The 19,941-nt window shown below is 39.0% G+C and overlaps 1 protein-coding gene across 4 annotated transcripts in view; it reads right to left on the bottom strand.

The window, feature by feature from the left end:
- Nucleotides 1–19,941, bottom strand: part of LOC143683799 (sodium/glucose cotransporter 1-like) — a 95,701-nt gene that overhangs the window by 9,780 nt on the left and 65,980 nt on the right. For all 4 annotated transcript variants that reach the window (XM_077160163.1, XM_077160162.1, XM_077160164.1 and 1 more), the window contains one exon: nucleotides 19,483–19,633. In XM_077160163.1, coding sequence (XP_077016278.1) covers nucleotides 19,483–19,633 — 151 coding nt within the window. The remainder of the gene's footprint in view (nucleotides 1–19,482; nucleotides 19,634–19,941) is intronic.

Raw genomic sequence — 19,941 nt, 5'->3', positions numbered from 1 at the left:
CCTCAAAGAAAGCACCCCAGGTGTTATCTCCATGTGGACAACTTTTCTCCTCCCCACGCTACACGGTAGGGGTGCCAGAAGTCACACAGAGAGCCCCACAATCACTAGATTAAGGTGTCAGAGGAACGTGCTTGGAGCTGCCAGGACAGTTGAGAACAATGCAGGACATCCTAGAAAGGCAGGATATGCAGAGCAAGGAGGCCCAAATCTGTATGTAAGCTCCTCTGAACACTGAACTTTCAGTATGTGAGAGAATCACCAAAAATTGTAGCAAAGAGCAACGACTGGAAGGCTGGAAAAGCTGAGCAACCGTTTCACCTACTTCCCACAGCAGACAAGACAGAAATTGGCGTTTGAATCTGATCAAGCTGGAGGGGCATGTAGCCACTTTAGCCTTTTCCCAGGAACCCCAGAAGGGCTGTGCTTTAGGATTAGAGATTATATCCCAGGACTGAGAATTTGCACTAAGACTAAGGGCAAAGCTGAACAAACTTGACCTAAGAATGTGTCAAACCAAGCCTCACAAGTTTAAGGAGACCAGCTGACCTCTTACCTGCAAGCTAAAACAAAAGCCAATCTTCAAAGGAACATGATTCAGTGTCCCTACAATGTGTCATCCACTATGTTCAGTATAAAATAAAAATTTACTAAAAAATAAATAAATAAAAATAATTCACTAGGCATGTAGAGAAACAGCAAAAATACAACCCACTGCCAAGAAAAAAAGACATTAATAGAAACTGACCCCAAGATGAGTCAGATATTAAAAGTAACCAACACTTCAAAGAAGCTATAATAACTATATTAAAGGATAAAAGAAATGCTGGTTATAATGAGTGAACAGATGGGGACTCATGGTAGAGAATGAGAAACTACAGAAATCTTAAAAAAGAACCAAATAGGAAAGAAGAGATTCGTTCTATGGCAGGGAGATTAGTTAGGAAAGGACAGCACATTAGAGGGGTCCTGAAAGAACCAGTGGCTAAGAACAACGTGAAAAGGCTTTCTGGACCCTTGTCATGGTCAGGGACACGTGTCAACTTGGCCAGGTGGTGGTACCTGTTTGTCTGGTACCTGGCCTGTCTGTTGTGATGAGGACATTTCATAGAATTAAACCATGAGCATGTCAGCTGCATCCACAGCTGATTCCATTTGTAATCAGCCAGGAGGCGTGTCTTCTGCAATGAGTGATGCTTAATCTAATCACTGGAAGCCTTTTAAGGAGGATTCAGAAGAGACAGGCTCTCTTCCTGCTTTGGCTGGCAAGCCTCTCCTGCGGAGTTTGCCCAGACCCTCCATCGGAATCGTTGGCTTCACAGCCCGCCCTGTAGACTTTGGACTCTGCATTCCCATGGTCATGTGAGACACTTTTATAAATTTTATATTTGCAAGTGTTTCATGTTGATTCTGTTTCCCTAGAGAACCCTAACTAATACAAGCCTTAACAGCATGCACAGCAGATAAAGAAAGGCAGAGGGACACTTCATTCTTGGCAGCAAGGAAGGGGAAATATACACAAATTGTGCAGAGGAGTGACGGAGAGTTAAAGAACCTCATTTTCTTAGTCCACAGGTCTCAGATCAAACCACCACAGGTGCAGAACGCCTGGCCCTTGGGTAGGCCCGCCCTTTGTTTCATCTTCCCCGGCTGTGAAGTCAGTTACAGAGATGCATATTTGCACCCAGGGTAGACATAAAACAACTCTCAAGACTAGTCCTGCTAATAACCTTTAGAAAGCCCCCTGGCAGGCATATTAATTACGGAGTCACTTTCCTTCATAAAACAGATCTTGAGTACATGGATGTATTTATTTTACCTGGAGCTGGATGCTTCATCTTCGGAAAAGCACATCGGCAGAGTATTTGTTTGTTTGTTTGAGTGGGCAGTCACCGGGAATCAGACCTGGGTCTCTGGCATGGCAGTCAAGAACTCTGCCTGCTGAGCCACCATGGCCTGCCCCTCCTTTTTTTTTTTTTTTTCAAAGGAACCAAATAGAAATTTGAAATTTTTCATAAAATGAAAACTTCACTGGTTGACCTTAACAGTAGGTTGGAAAGGGCCACTAGAGACAGACTGATAGAAATACAAACTGCAAAAACACAGAGAAATTTAAAATGAAAATAACAAAAATAGAGTCTCAAAGATCTGAAGGACAATGTTGAAAGGACTAACTTACACAAAATGGAGTCCCAAAAGGAGAGGAGAGAATGAAGTAGAAAAGTATTCAAATAAATAATAGCAAAATTTTCCAATATTTGGTGAAAACCATTTACTTATCTATTTCAAGAAGCTCAATGAAACCCAAGCAAGATATATGAACACAAACACATACACACACACACACACACACACACACACACACCTCTCATCACATCATAATGAAATTGGTGAAAACCAATAAGGAAAAGAGAATCTTGAAAACCAGAGAAAAAGTACACATTAAGTACAGGACAGCAATTATATGAGTTATGTCTGACTTCTCATCAGAAATAAGAGGACAGAAGAAAATGGAATGGCATCTTTAAAGTACCAGAAGAAAAATAATGTCAACATTGAATTCTATATCCAGTGAAAATATAATTTAAAAATAAAGGAGACAGGGTGGTGCAACAGTGGCTCAGTGGCAGAATTCTCACCTGCCACATCGGAAACGCGGGTTCGATTCCTGGAGCCTGCTCATGCCAAAAAAAATATATATATATATACATATATATATATATAATACTAAATATATATATAATATGTATATAATACTAAAGGTGATATAAAAACATGTTGTGATAAAAAACTGAGAGAGAGGGGTGGGACTTGTACTCAGCACGAGGTGGCGGCCACGGCTGCCAGAAGTTTCCAGGCAGGAATCTAACGGCTCCATGCCGGCCCTCTGTCCACCGCGATGTGCCGCAGGGCTGCCCCCAGGAGCGGCTGATGCCCAGTGGCTGCCTCCGAGACCGGCCGGGCAGCGCCGAAGAGCCGTGGCGGGCCGAGAGGCCGTCGGGGTGCCGTGGTCCTGCTGGGCGCTGCCAAAGTGGGCTCGCCGTTGGACCACCCAGAAAACCTGCAGAAGAACCGGCTGCAGGAGTTTTATCAGAAAATACACTGGATAGCTGGGGGATCCACGGAGGAGGCACCCATAGCTCGTGGAGTACTTGGGCCACGTGCAATCAGAAGAAAAAGACTTCCGGAGAAGATGGCAGCTTAGCAAGACGCGCGGGTCTTAGTTCCTCCTCCAGAACAGCTACTAGAGAAGTAGAAACGATTCAGAACAGCTCCCGGAGCCACGACAGAGACCAAGAAGACAGCGTACCCCATTCTGGAACGGCTGACTGGCTGGGAGAACCCGCTCCGGTGAGATCGCCGAGGGGTGCGGGCATCCCCGGGCCGGAGCGGCAGGTGGCCGGAGTCCCTCCCTCCCTCCTTCCCGGGCTGGCTGGGAGAATTGGACAGGAGGTCCCCTTAAGCTGCGGCGGCTGGCGCCCCCCCCAGGCGCGGCCCCCCAGACCAGCTGGGAGAATTGGATCGGAGATCCCCAAGCCGCGGAGAATGGCGACCAGGGTCCGTTCCAAACACGTGGCTTCCTGGTCCGGCTGGGAACGGTGGATAGACACTTCCCCAAGCCGCGGCGGCTGGCGCCCCCCCACCATGCTTGGCGCCCCGGGCCAGCTGGGAAATTTGGACAGGCGTTCCCCCAAGCTGCGGAGGCCGGCGACCCACCCCGCACGTGGATCCCCGGGCCCGCTGGGAGATTCGAATTGGCACTCCCCTAAGCCGCTTTGGCTGGCGACCCCCCATCCCCACAGCGAGAGTTTTCCAAAGTTAAAGGGGCCACAGCATCTTTTACTGGTGGGACCCACAGACAGATGGGTGCCACAAGTGCCACCTACTGGGCAGGATAAGAAAAACAGAGCCCAGAGATTTCACAGAAAAATCTTTCAATCTGCGGGGTCTTACACCCAGGGAAATCTGATTAAATGCCCAGACGCCAGCAGATGATAACGGATCATGCTCAGAAAATTGAAAATATGGCCCAGTCAAAGGAACAAAGCAATAGTTCAAATGAGATACAGGAGCTGAGACAACTAATGCTGAATATACGAACAGAAATGGAAAACCTCTTCAAAAACCAAATCCATAAATTGAGGGAGGACATGAAGAAGACATGGGCTGAACAAAAAGAAGAAATAGAAAAACTGAAAAAACAAATCACAGAATTTATGGGAGTGAACGACAAAGTAGAAAAGCTGGAAAAAAAAATGGATACCTACAATGGTAGATTTAAAGAGACAGAAGCTAGAATTAGTGAACTGGGATGGAACATCTGAATTCCAAAAAGAAACAGAAACTATAGGGAAAAGAATGGAAAAATTTGAAAAGGGGATCAGGGAACTGAATGACAAAATGAAGTGCACAAATATACGTGTTGTGGGTGTCCCAGAAGGAGAAGAGAAGGGAAAAGGAGGAGAAAAACTAATGGAAGAAATTATCACTGAAAATTTCCCAACTCTTTTGAAAGACCTAAAATTACAGATCCAAGAAGTGCAGCGCACCCCAAAGAGAATAGACCCAAATAGGCGTTCTCCAAGACACTTACTAGTTAGAATGTTAGAGGTCAAAGAGAAAGAGAGGATCTTGAAAGCAGCAAGAGAAAAACAATCCATCACACACAAGGGAAACCCAATAAGACTATGTGTAGATTTTCTCAGCAGAAACCATGGAAGCTAGAAGACAGTGGGATGATATATTTAAATTACTAAAAGAGAAAAACTGCCAACCAAGACTCCTATATCCAGCAAAATTGTCCTTCAAAAATAAGGGAGAAATTAAAACATTCTCAGACAAAAAGTCACTGAGAGAATTTGTGACCAAGAGACCAGCTCTGCAAGAAATACTAAAGGGAGCACTAGAGTCAGATACAAAAAGACAGAAGAGAGAGGTATGGAGAAGAGTGTAGAAAGAAGGAAAATTAGATATGATATATACAATACAAAAGGTAAAATGGTAGAGGAAAATATTATCCAAACAGTAATAACACTAAATGTTAATGGACTGAATTCCCCAATCAAAAGACATAGACTGGCGGAATGGATTAAAAAACAGGATCCTTCTATATGCTGTCTACAGGAAACACATCTTAGACCCAAAGATAAACATAGGTTGAAAGTGAAAGGCTGGGAAAAGATATTTCATGCAAATAACAACCAGAAAAGAGCAGGAGTGGCTATACTAATATCCAACAAATTAGACTTCAAATGTAAAACAGTTAAAAGAGACAAAGAAGGACACTATCTACTAATAAAAGGAACAATTAAACAAGAAGACATAACAATCATAAATATTTACGCACCAAACCAGAATGCTCCAAAATACGTGAGGAATACACTGCAAACACTGAAAATGGAAATAGACATATATACCATAATAGTAGGAGACTTCAATTCACCACTCTCATCAATGGACAGAACATCTAAACAGAGGATCAATAAAGAAATAGAGAATCTGATTATTACTATAAATGAGCTAGACTTAACAGACATTTATAGGACATTACATCCCACAACAGCAGGATACACCTTTTTCTCAAGTGCTCATGGATCATTCTCAAAGATAGACCATATGCTGGGTCACAAAGCAAGTCTTAACACATTTAAACAGATTGAAATCATACACAACACTTTCTCAGATCATAAAGGAATGAAGTTGGAAATCAATAACAGACGGAGAGCCAGAAAATTCACATATACGTGGAGGCTCAGCAACACACTCTTAAACAACGAGTGGGTCAAAGAAGAAATTGCAAGAGAAATTAGTAAATACCTTGAGGCGAATGAAAACGAAAACACAAAATATCAAAACCTATGGGACGCAGCAAAGGCAGTGCTAAGAGGGAAATTTATTGCCCTAAATGCCTATATCAGAAAAGAAGAAAGGGGAAAAATTCAGGAATTAACTGTCCACTTGGAAGAACTGGAGAAAGAACAGCAAACTAATCCCAAAGCAAGCAAAAGCAAAGAAATAACAAAGATTAGAGCAGAAATAAATGAAATTGAAAACATGAAAACAATAGAGAAAAATAATAAGACCAGAAGTTGGTTCTATGAGAAAATCAATAAGATTGATGGGCCCTTATCAAGATTGACAAAAAGAAGAAGAGAGAGGATGCAAATAAATAAGATCAGAAATGGAAGAGGAGACATAACCACTGACCTCACAGAAATAAAGGAGGTAATAACAGGATACTATGAACAACTTTACGCTAATAAATACAACGATTTAGATGAAATGGACGGGTTCCTGGAAAGACATGAACAACCAACTTTGACTCAAGAAGAAATAGATGACCTCAACAAACCAATCACAAGTAAAGAAATTGAATCAGTCATTCAAAAGCTTCCTAAAAAGATAAGTCCAGGACCAGACGGCTTCACATGTGAATTTTATCAAACATTCCAGAAAGAATTAGTACCAACTCTCCTCAAACTCTTCAAAAAAATCGAAGTGGAGGGAAAGCTACCTAATTCATTTTACGAAGCCAACATCACCCTCATACCAAAACCAGGCAAAGATATTACAAAAAAAGAAAACTACAGGCCAATCTCTCTAATGAATATAGATGCAAAAATCCTCAACAAAATTCTAGCAAATCGTATCCAACAACACAATAAAAGAATTATACATCATGACCAAGTAGGATTCATCCCAGGTATGCAAGGATGGTTCAACATAAGAAAATCAATTAATGTAATACACCATATCAACAAATCAAAGCAGAAAAATCACATGCTCATCTCAATTGATGCAGAGAAGGCATTTGACAAGATTCAACATCCTTTCCTGTTGAAAACACTTCAAAAGATAGGAATACAAGGGAACTTCCTTAAAATGATAGAGGGAATATATGAAAAACCCACACCTAATATCATCCTCAATGGGGAAAAATTGAAAACTTTCCCCCTAAGATCAGGAACAAGGCAAGGATGTCCATTATCACCACTATTATTCAACATCGTGTTGGAGGTTCTAGCCAGAGCAATTAGATAAGAAAAAGAAATACAAGGCATCAAAATTGGAAAGGAAGAAGTAAAACTATCACTGTTTGCAGACGATATGATACTATACGTCGAAAACCTGGAAAAATCCACAACAAAACTACTAGAGCTAATAAATGAGTACAGCAAAGTAGCAGGTTACAAGATCAACATTCAAAAATCTGTAGCATTTCTATACACTAGTAATGAACAAGCTGAGGGGGAAATCAAGAAACGAATCCCATTTACAATTGCAACTAAAAGAATAAAATACCTAGGAATAAATTTAACTAGAGAGACAAAAAAACCTATATAAAGAAAACTACAAAAAACTGCTAAAAGAAATCACAGAAGACCTAAATATATGGAAGGGCAGACCGTGCTCATGGATTGGAAGACTAAATGTAGTTAAGATGTCAATCCTACCTAAACTGATTTACAGATTCAACGCAATGCCAATCAAAATCCCAACAACTTACTTTTCAGAAATAGAAAAACCAATAAGCAAATTTATCTGGAAGGGCAGGGTGCCCCGAATTGCTAAAAGTATCTTGAGGAAAAAAAATGAAGCTGGAGGTCTCGCGATGCCGGACTTTAAAGCATATTATGAAGCCACAGTGGTCAAAACAGCATGATATTGGCATAAAGATAGATATATCGACCAATGGAATCGAATAGAGTGCTCAGATATAGACCCTCTCATCGATGGACATTTGATCTTTGATAAGGCAGTCAAGCCAACTCACCTGGGACAGAACAGTCTCTTCAAGAAATGGTGCCTAGAGAACTGGATATCCATATGCAAAAGAATGAAAGAAGACCCGTATCTCACACCCTATACAAAAGTTAACTCAAAATGGATCAAAGATCTAAACATTAGGTCTAAGACCATAAAACAGTTAGAGGAAAATGTAGGGAGATATCTTATGAAAGTTACAATTGGAGGCGGTTTTATGGACCTTAAACCTAAAGCAAGAGCACTGAAGAAAGAAATAAATAAATGGGAGCTCCTCAAAATTAAATGCTTTTGTGCATCAAAGAACTTCATCAAGAAAGTAGAAAGACAGCCTACACAATGGGAGACAATATTTGGAAATGACATATCAGATAAAGGTCTAGTATCCAGAATTTATAAAGAGATTGTTCAACTTAACAACAACAAAAAGACAGCCAACCCAATTACAAAATGGGAAAAAGACTTGAACAGACACCTCTCAGAAGAGGAAATACAAATGGCCAAAAGGCACATGAAGAGATGCTCAATGTCCCTGGCCATTAGAGAAATGCAAATCAAAACCACAATGAGATATCATCTCACACCCACCAGAATGGCCATTATCAACAAAACAGAAAATGACAAGTGCTGGAGAGGATGCGGAGAAAGAGGCACACTTATCCACTGTTGGTGGGAATGTCAAATGGTGCAACCACTGTGGAAGGCAGTTTGGCGGTTCCTCAAAAAGCTGAATATAGAATTGCCATACAACCCAGCAATACCATTGCTAGGTATCTACTCAAAGGACTTAAGGGCAAAGACACAAACAGACATTTGCACACCAATGTTTATAGCAGCGTTATTTAGAATTGCAAAGAGATGGAAACAGCCAAAATGTCCATCAACAGACGAGTGGCTAAACAAACTGTGGTATATACATATGATGGAATATTATGCAGCTTTAAGACAGAATAAACTTATGAAGCATGTAATAACATGGATGGACCTAGAGAACATTATGCTGAGTGAGTCTAGCCAAAAACTAAAGGACAAATACTGTATGGTCCCACTGATGTTAATCGACATCGAGAATAAACTTGGAATATGTCATTGGTAACAGAGACCAGCAGGAATTAGAAACAGGGTAAGATAATGGGTAATTGGAGCTGAAGGGATACAGACTGTGCAACAGGACTAGATAGAAAAACTCAAAAATGGACAGCACAATAATACCTAATTGTAAAGTAATCATGTTAAAACACTGAATGAAGATACATCTGAGCTATAGGTGTTTTTTTTTTGTTTGTCTGTTTGTGTTTTTTTTTTTTACTATTATTATTGTTTTTATTTTTTTCTCTATATTAACATTCTATATCTTTTTCTGTTGTTTTGCTAGTTCTTTTCCTAAATCGATGCAAATGTACTAAGAAACGATGATCATGCATCTATGTGATGACGTTAAGAATTACTGATTGCATATGTAGAATGGAATGATTTCTAAATGTTGTGTTAATTTCTTTATTTTCTTTAATTAATAAAAAAAAACTGAAAAAAAAAACAGAGAATTTGTCACCCAGCAGATCTGCATTATAAGACATTCTGAAGACTGTCTTCAGAAATGGAAACTTGGACCTAAAAGAAAGAATGATGAAAAAATAAAAGAATGATGAGCATCAAAAACGTAAGATATATGGGTAAATAAAAAATATAATACATATATTTTCTTATTTTAATTTTTTAAAAAGCAACTGACAGTTTAAAATAGACACTATATCATCGTACTGTGAGGTTTATAATGCATGTGGATATAAAATATATTAAAACAATAATAAAGGATGGAAAGGGAAAATGGTGTATACTGTTGCAAGGTATTTATAATTTACATAAATTGGCACATATTAACTCTAAGTAGATTGTGATAGATTAGAAATACATACCATAATCCTCAGAGCAACCAAAAAAAAAATAAAATGGAATATTAAAAGTAGTTGGAACCATATTAATGATTACATTAAAGACAAATGGATTAACACTCCAATTAAAATTTAGATCAAAACGACAGAGTAACATGCTCCCAAAATTCATCCTCCCAAAGAAGTCTGAACATTTTTTAAAGCTCCAGTAAACAGTTAAAGCACTGCAGTAACAGTGCAAGGACTAAATCAAGAAAAAGGCAAATTAAAAGTGGTAGGCTCTCCAGGAGCTGTTGCTGCCTCCCCATCTCCTTTCCAGCTCAGCATGGAGCTGGCATGCACTCCCAGTGCAAGTCCCTGGTTCCAGTTCTGGAGGGACACAGAAACTTTTGTGCACATACTAGGGTGCATGTATGTTTGGACCCATATTTCTTGGATCCCATGAACGCATCACGACATGCATCACAGGCTCCCTATACCAGAAGTGGATCTGCACCTTGAGAAAGTTCAGCAAGCTCTCCCACAGAACACTGCAGGAGCACAGCCGGGGGCAAAGGAGTGCCAACTGCAGGATACAGTGTAGCACTTGAGACTGTGAGAAAACCCTGTTTCCTAGGGACACGTGAGGACATTCATAGCAGTGTAAATGGAAAATTCTTAGGTTCTTGCAGAATTCCCAGGACAAGATGCACATACAGAAAATATGAGGGAGCTCCTACGCTTTTGCCTTGGGCTGTTTTCTAAACCCATTCTATGACTAAGCTCTGAAGGAGAAGCACGTTCACAAGTGAATCTGCAAAGACTGGGACAGGAGTTTCAAGTTTTTTCTTCTTGGTTTCATTGGCTCCTGATATTCAAGGAAAACTGCCATAACACCAGCTGGATACATCCTTAAGGAACACAGGCCTCAAAGTCTAAATTCCAGTGACAGCATATTACAATATCAAAATGTCTGGGTTGCAACAAAAGATTATAAAACATACAAAGAAACAGGAAGTGACAGCCCGGGCAAAGAAGATTAAAGCATTAGAAATAGTAATGAGGGAGACTAGACCTGGGATATAGCTGAAAAATACTTGAAAAAAATGTTTCTAAATATGTTCAAAGAGCTTAAAGGACATCATGGACAAAGAACTAAAGGACTTTAGGAAAATAATAGATGAACAAAAAGAGAATATCAATAAAGAAAAAAATTATGAAAAAGAACCAAACAGAGCTGAGGACCACAAAACAGAAGCAAAATATTCCTACAGGGGTTGGACAGCAGATTGGGGCTGGAAGAGGAAAGCAGCAGTGAATCTGTACCTAATATAACTGAAAGCATTTAGTCTGAAGTGGAGGAAGAGAAAAGAATGAGCAAAATGAATATAGACTGAGAGACCTGTGGGACACTATCAAACACTCAAATATATGCATGGTAAGAGAAGAAAGAGAGAAAAGAGCAGAGGAAATAGTTGAAGAAATAGTGGTCAATGAGTTTCCAAATTTAATGAACAGCATGAACACAGAACTCGAAATAGGATAAACTCAAACAGACATACAAAGTGACATATTCTAATCAAATCATTAAATGCCAAAGATAAGGAGAGAATACTGAAAACAATGAGAAAAGCAGTGCATGACATACAAAGGAGCCTCGATAAGATGAAGTGCCAGTTTCTCATCAGAAACCATGGATGCAAGAAGGCAGTGGGATGACATATCAAAAGTAGCGAAAGGAAAAAAACTGCCAACCAAAGATGTTGTATCTAGAAAAACTGTCTTTCAAACAATTAAGGAGAGATTAAAACATTCCCAATTAAATAAAACCTGAGGGACTTCATCAGCACTAGCCCAACTCTACAAGAACTGCTAAAGGGAGTGCTGCAGATTGAAAAGAAAGGATGCCAGGTAATACAGTGAGGCTGAATGAAGAAATAAAAGTCTCTGGTAAGATTTAAGACATGGGTAAATAAAATGTCAGTACTATTGAATTTTTGGTTTGTAACTCCACTTCTCACTTTCTACACTTTTAAAAGGAAGATGCATAAAAAAGTAATGACAAATCAAGGGTTCTGGACTCCAAATGTACAAGTATGTAATTTGTGGTATGAACTACATAAAGGTGGGGGAAAGGAGGAACACAGGGACATAGTTTGGTTATGCTACTGAAGTTAAGTTGGTATCAAAGCAAATGAAGCTGTCATAGGTTTAATATGTTAATTTAAGCCCCCGGGTAAACACAAAGGAAAAAATACACAAAAGGAAATGAAAAGGGATGCTAAAGGGTTCACCACAAAAGGTTGATTAAATACAAATATAGGCAGTAATAGAAAAATTGAGGAAAGGCAAAAAAGGCAAAAGACTTATAAAAACCAAAGGGCAAAATAGAACAAAGTCCCACCTTGAGTAGTTACTTTAAATGTAAATGGATTAAAATCTCCAGTCAAAAGGCAGAGATTGGCAGAATTGATTTAAAAAGTATGATTCCAAGTAGTTCCATTCCCCTATTCCATATTATCATTAATTCTACGTTCAACTTTCTGAAGAACTGCCAAACTGTCTTCCACACTGTAAAGTGCCTGCACCACTTTACACTATTGCCCAGCAATGTATGAGGATTCCTATTTCTTCTCACCTTTACCAACACTTTTTATTTTTAGCTTTAAAAATAATAGCCATCTTAGTTAGGTGTGAAGTGTTAGCTTGTGTATCTTTTTTTTTAGCTCGTGTAGTTTTAATTTGCATTTCTTTAATGGTTGATGATGTTAGCATGTTTTCATATACTTATTTTCCATTTGAATATCTTCTTTGGAAAAAACGCCTATTCAAATCCTTGGCCTACTGTTTCCATTGTTTAATTGGGTTGTTTGTTTTCATCTTGTTGAGTTGTTGAAGTTCTTTATATATTCTGGATATTAATTTATCAGATATATGGTGTCCAAATATTTTTCTCATTCTGTAGTCTTTTCACTTTGTTGATAATGTCAATTGATGCACAAAAGTTTTTAGTTTTGATGAAGTCTGTTTTGTCTATTTTTTATTTTGTTGCTTGTGCTTTTGGGGTAAAATTTAAAAACCTATTGCTCTTATGCTATTATGCCTCTTTTTTTTGCATTTGGCTGCTTTTATGTAGTGTACCATATTGATCCCATTTTTCTTTCTTTTGCTTTATATATTTTTAGTTATTTTCTTAGTGATTACCTTTATAATCACAATGAACACCTTAAACTAATCTCAATGTAGTTTGAACAGTTCCAGACTAGTTCTAGTAGTATATAAACTCCCTATTCCTATAGATCATCTTCACTTCCTTTTTATGTTGTCATTATCTCAGACTATATCTTTATATGCTGTATGCCCATAACATAATTTAAAATGTTATTTTATACATTTTGGCTGTTAAGTCATATGGGTTGGGGGAAGCAGTTATAAACAAAAGTAAAATAATACAGGATCTTATATTTACTTATGGTAGCTAATTTCGCCAATGCTCTTTATTTCTTTTATGGCTTCCAATTACTGTCTTGCAATCAAGCAGGAAAAAGAAATAAAATACCTACCTATTGGAAAGGAAAATATCTATCTTTATTCATGAAGGTATGATTATTTACACTGAAAACCCCAAGGAATCTAAAAAACAACTAGTAGAACTAATATGTGAATTCAGCAAGATTCACAGGACACAATGTCAATTTTACAAAAAACAACTGAATTTCTTTATACTAGCAGCAAACCGAAACTGATATCAAAATAATTCTATTTACAATGGCATCTAAAAACATACAATATTAGGGAATAAACTTAACAAAAGATGTACAAGATCTCCATACTGAAAACTAGGAAACTGAGGGAAATTAGAGAATGTTGAAATCAACAGACAGATGTACCAAGGCTATAGATTAGAAGACTCAGCTCAGTATCATTTGAGGTCATTCAGAGACACCATGTCTTCCAACTTCAAACGATCACCGGCAAGATTGTGTGGGTCCCCTGACTCCCGCCTGAGGAGAAGAAACAGATGGTTGAAATGTGGAGAAACAGCTTGAAGAAGCAGAAGAACTGCTTGAACATACAAACTTGGAAGTTCGAGAGATACCATCCTGTGCTGGTTTGAAAGTATGTATGTCCCCTAGAAAAGTCATGTTTTAATCTAAATCCCGTTTCATAAAGGCAGAATAATCCCTATTCAATACTGTATGTTTGAAACTGTAATCAGATCATCTCTCTGGAGATGTGATTTAATCAAGAGTGGGTGTTAAACTGGATTAGGTGACAACATGTCTCCACCCATTTGGGTGCATCTTGATAAGTTTCTGGAGTCCCATAAAAGAGGAAACATTTTGGAGAATGAAAGAGATTTAGAGAGAGCAGAGCAGAATGACATAGCCATGAGAAGCAGAGTCCACCAGCCAGTGACCTTTGGAGATGAAGAAGGAAAATGCCTCCTGGGGAGTTTCATGAAACAGGAAGCCAGGAGAAGAAGCTAGCAGATGATGCCATGTTTGCCATGTGCCCTTCCAGATGAGAGAGAAACCCTGACCATGTTCACCACGTGCCCTTCCACTTGAGAGAGAAACTCTGAACTTCATAAGCCTTCTTGAACCAAGGTATCTTTTCCTGGATGCCTTTGGTTGGGCATTTCTATAGATTTGTTTTAATTGAGACATTTTCTCGGCCTTAGGACTGTAAACTTGCAACTTATTAAATTCCCCTTTCAAAAGGCCATTCCGTTTCTGGTATATTGCATTCCGGCAGCTAGCAAACTAGAACACATCCCAAAGTCAAGGAATGTAAGCAATGTCATGAGAAGCTACTAGCAAGAAATGGGAAAACTTGAAAAAGATTTTAAAAGGTCACAGATCACCTACAGTGAAGAAGTATGAAATGAGCTCCTAGGGCATGATGGGAACTCCTCAGAGAACCAGAGGGCACATCAGCTCCATAACACAGAGAGGCTGGAAAGGTCCCCTCTGAGACAAGAGGTTGGATACTAAGTAGCAGTGGAAACCCAGCCAATTGGCCAGGAGATGCTAGAAAAGCTCCATTATGAGAGAGAAAAGATACAGCGAGCATGTGAACAACTTCAGGAAACAGATGCTAACTTGGGGGAGAAGCTCCAGGCTTCAGACAGGGATGTTAAGTAGAATCATCCAGAACCACGTTCTGGTTGTCAGCATGGCAATATCTGTGGTCAACGGCATCTTGGTGGCGATGACTTTTTCTGTCAGAAAACCCTGATGCGTCTGTTCTTCCTTGATAAACAGCAACAATGCTTGTTCTGAGTAATTAAGACAAGATGGTCACATGAATTATTCTTCTCTGCTGACAGGCCCTGCGTGGCCCCTCCTTCTCCCTCACCCTGCTCAGCTGAAGTGCAAAGAGGGCAAAAATATTCTCAATTCCTGTTTACATGTGGGTTGATTTCCTTTTCTAGGTTGTCTTCACCCAGGCTTTTTTTTTTTTTTTTAATAGAGGAAGTTGGATGTTTATTTGCCTTTTTGTAATTTCATCAACTGACCAAAAATAGCCTTGCCCTGTGAACATGCCAGGGGTCCTGGTTTGGGAGAAGGAAACTTCTCATGGGCAGTGCTCAGTGGCTGGCTGTGTGTCACACATCTCTTGTCACCAAACTGCCCTTCTGTGGGTACAGATGCAGAGAAAAACGGGGACTGAAACCCATGAATTGCTCCAGTGAACCAGCCGTGTTCCTACCCAGACAATAAATATAGTCAACCTGCAAAAAAAACCACCAAAAAGCAAAAAACAAAAACAAAAACTTGTTTCTACCCTTTTTACTCCTTTTTCCGTGATTCCAGAAATTTATTATTTTTTATTGTTTTTCATGTGTAGCTTGCTTTCTTTTATTTTTCCATTTTTTTGTGTACTTCAGTTTGGATATTTTCATTAATCCAACTCTCTAATGGTGTCTTCTGTTATATCCAATCAGTTGTTAACCCAGCCATGAAGTTTTTAATTTCAGATATTTATTTCTCAATCCTAGAAAACAATTTTTTTTTTACAAATTTTAATTCTCTAGTGAAATTCTCAATCTTTTCATCTATCAATGTTTTCATTTATTTCCGAATCTTTTTATGTATTAATCATGGTTATTTTAAAATCCTTGTTTGCTAACTTTACCCAAGTGTACTTTTTGTGGTCTCTTTTCCTCTGTGATAATATTCAAATCTATCTCTTTATATACTCAGTGATTATTCATGAAATACTACTTGGTATTAAAAAAGAGAGAGATTGTAGACATTCATGATGATGTGATTTTCCAGCAGAGAGAGTTCATCCTTTGTTTTTCCAGACAAATAGAATAGAGGCCGGATCATTTCAATCCATTTGCTTTTATCTTAAGAGCTTCTATTTCGATCATTAAGCATTCTATCTCTTCACCCATTATATCCATCTTTTTTTTTTTTTTTTAGCAAATTCTTTAACATTTATAGTAGTTACTAAAAAATCCTCATCAACTAATAACAGTAAGAGTGCCATCTGTGCGTCTGTTTGTATCCACTGTTTTCTTTTATGGGTCATAATTTTCCTGCTTCTCGGCATGTCTCATAATTTTAATATTTCTTTTGGACACTGTGCCTAACAGAACATTAGGGGAAAAAAGGAGACTGGAGCATAACATTGCTTTGTTTATTCTGCAGAGAGTGCAATCCATTTCCCCTTTCTGGCAGTTAAGGAGGCCAGCTGAGTGGGGACTAGACTAAGCTTTAATTTAAGTTCACCTGTGACTAGCTCAACCTCACCCTCCTGCACTGCTGCAGATAGGAGGAGCGGGGTGGCCAATTACAAGGAATGGGGTGACATCCAGTTCATCCTACAGTGCCACTATCTCAGTAGACTCTGGGAGTAGCAGTGAGAATTCCCTGGCTGAGTCATTTTTAAGTTTTATTTATTTTGTATTCAAAAATTTAAATTAACAAAGTAAAATACACTTTTTGGTGTAAACTTTTATGAATGTTAACATGCATAGATTATATTCATATAGTCATCACCTTTTAATCAGGCTGGTTCCATCACCCCTTATAAAACTTCATGCCAATCTTTTGTATTCACGCCTTCCCACCACCTCTCATATTCTTTTCCACAACATAAATGGAGTTATGTAGTAAGTAACCTTTGAGATGGCTTCTTTCGCTCAATGTAATATCTTGAAGGTTGAACAAAGTTGCCACATGTATCAACTGTGTGTTCCTTTATATTGCTGAATAGTATCCCATAGAATGGTTGTACCAGACTTTGTTTTCCATTCACCTACAGAAGGCAATCTGGGACACTTCCAGGTTTGAGTGGTTATGAACTAAGTACCTATAAACATGTGAGTGTAAGTTTCTGTTTAAACACAAGTTTTCATTCCTCTAGGCTAAATACCTAAGAATGGATTTCCGGGCCATATGGTAAGTGTTTAACTTCATCATAAACTGCCAAATGGTTTTCCAGAGAGGCTGCACCATTTTGTATTTCCACCAGCAATGTAGGAGAGTTCCAGTTATTCTGCATTCTCACCAGCACATGGTATTTTTAGTATTTTTTTATTTAGCCATTCTAATAGATTTGAAGTTGTTATCTCTTTTTTGGTTTTAATTTGCATTTTCAGATACTGATTTTCTTTCCCAATCTGCCTACTATTGTTTCCTTCTCGGGATGCTCACATAGCTGCTTCAGGAATTCTCTCCAGGTTTTCTGGGTTTATATTCAGTGGGAACGACAGGGTAGAGTGTGCTTACTCCATCTTACTTGGAACTGGAACTGTGGAGTGATTTGCTTTTGCATTTGGGGCTTCTCCAGAGTCTAATCTGTTCTGCCCCACACGCTATCATCTGAGACTTGGCTGGTTTCTCCTAATCCTTATGAAGTTTCACCTCCATTTGTAGGCCTGCCGCTTTGTCTCCCTCTCTCCAAATTAGACACCTGTCTGCAGGTATGGGGGCTATTATGACTCTCTGTTCATGTATAAAGTGTTCCTTTCTCTCTGGAATTTAGTCCAGCAAGCGTCCTTGTAGCCAGCTCATTTATATAAAAATATAACTTTAATTTTGCTTGGGACTTTTCTCATTATCATGGGAGCTATGGTAACTTTTATATCCCAACTAATGACTGAACTATACGTTATACGTTTAGAATCAGTTTGTCTTCTTAAAATATATATTCTTGATTAAAAAAAAGCATGGGGAGGGGGATTGTGTTTAAATGTCACTTGGGAGAGTTGACATTTTAGAGACATTGGATCAACTTGTCCAAGAAATTGGCATGCACTTCCATTTGTTCAAATTTTCTTTTGACCCTCATTTTACATTTTAACTTTTATTCATGTGGATCCTTTTCAGATCTTATTCAATTTATTCCTAGGTATTTTTTCCTTTGGCTATTGTAAATAGGGCCTTACCTTCCATTAGAACTCCCAGTTGGTTGCTATTTGTACATAAATAGGCTACTGCTTTCTGTACACACACTTTGTTCCCAGCCATCCTACTGATTTTGCTTGTAATACTTCCAGTGACTATCTTGTTTTATCCAAGTAAATATGTGATATGTAGAAAAATATCCATTTACCTGCTCCTTTTCAATTTTTTTGCATCTAATTTCTTTCTTTTGTTTACTTGAACTAGGTAATACCTACAAAATAGTGTTAAATAATAGTGCCGAGGGGTGTAGTCTTGCTCTGTTCCTTTCACATTTCTTCATTATGCAGGATGGAGGACTTTAGGGTGATATAGCTATGTTTTATCACGTAAAAAAGTACTCATTTTAACAAATGCCTTTTTATTACTTGGGAATAGATACCTATGATATTTTTCTTTTGCTCTTCCAATATGGTGAATTATACTGCTACATTTCCTAATACTGAACCATACCTGTATATCTGGGGAAATAAGTCCCAGCTGGCAATGGGAAGCCATTCTTTTAATGTATTGTTGTATTTTTGTCTCCTAATATTTTTTTCATATTTTTTATACTGATAATTAAAAGTGAAATTGGTCTTTAGTTTTCACTTTTTTTTCTGGGCTATATTTGTTAGGTTTGGGTATCAATGTCTTAAGCGTCATAAAATGAATTGAAGTCTTCCCTTTCTAATATTCTACATCAATTTAAACAAAACAGAAATTTATTTCTTGAAAGTTCTTAGATAAGCACTTTATAAACTATGGCATGCAATCAAAAGGTCACGTCAAACTCAAACATCCACAGGGGCAAGGCAGAAAAAATATATGAGTGACATCTACCTCAATGCAAGATCAAAGCAAGTACTTTATATGTAGCGGAGGCCAGGTTAGACATGTCTGGGCCTGCGTGTGCCCCTGGGGCTGCCAATGTGAAGGCTTATGGACTGAGCCCTTTATGGACGGGGGCTGTGTGTGTGTGTGTGTGTGTGTGTGGTGTTCCCTCTCCATGCAAAGCATGGTGTCATCTGGGCCCCAGGACACACAGCTTCCCCTGCCTACCACGTGCCCTTAGGTAGAATCCTCCCCACCTTTGAGCCACTGTTAACCCACTTGTGTGATGAACAGTGAAACTTACCTTTGTGTCGGCAGGACTTAATGAGATCATTCATGTGAGCTGCCTCACAAGGACTATTTGGGGAAGTGTGTACAGTATACTCTGCTCACTTTTATCATTGAGATTGTTACAGCTTTATGGTTACCCCAATGGAAACAATTTTCTTTCTGATTTTAAAAGCAACAGATCCTCACTGCTCAACTCCAGTAAAAAAAAAATACACCCATCTGTACATTAACCAGTTAATGCTATGCATGGTCTGAAAGCCCCAAGTTTCCCCGTAATGACAGCATCAGCCCGGGCGTTGGCGCAGGGGGTTGGAGGGAGCCCTCACCTTCCTGTCACCATGAGTTCCTTCTCAGTGGCCACAGGCCGTATCCAGGGATAAATGTTCAGGGTGAACAGAGCACTGGCACTGTTGAAAACAGAAGTCAGGGAGCACATGAGAGAGGCACACAGGGCAGACAGCAGCAAGCCTCGTAAGCCTGGAAGAGAAGGGACACTTCCTGACCTCCAGCTCTGACCATGCCAGGACATGACCTAGGCCTCGTACTGAACTTTCCCATTTACACATTTTCTTCTACAAATATAGTGTCACTGTATTTGGAATGTAATTCCCCCTAAAATTGATGAATGCTTTACAGCTGTCCTTTTTCTGTTGTAAGACCTAACGGTTTCCTGTTGTGTCCTTAACAATGGGAGCTAATATCTTTCAAGGGGTTGCTGGGTGCCAGGATCAATCTGCAGGCCTTAGCCCCTGTGATCCTCCAACAGCCCTGGAGGTGGGCACCAC

The sequence above is a fragment of the Tamandua tetradactyla genome, chromosome 5, assembly GCF_023851605.1.
Source record: "Tamandua tetradactyla isolate mTamTet1 chromosome 5, mTamTet1.pri, whole genome shotgun sequence".
NCBI lineage: Eukaryota > Metazoa > Chordata > Mammalia > Pilosa > Myrmecophagidae > Tamandua > Tamandua tetradactyla.
This window is presented reverse-complemented; position numbering and strand designations above follow the sequence as displayed.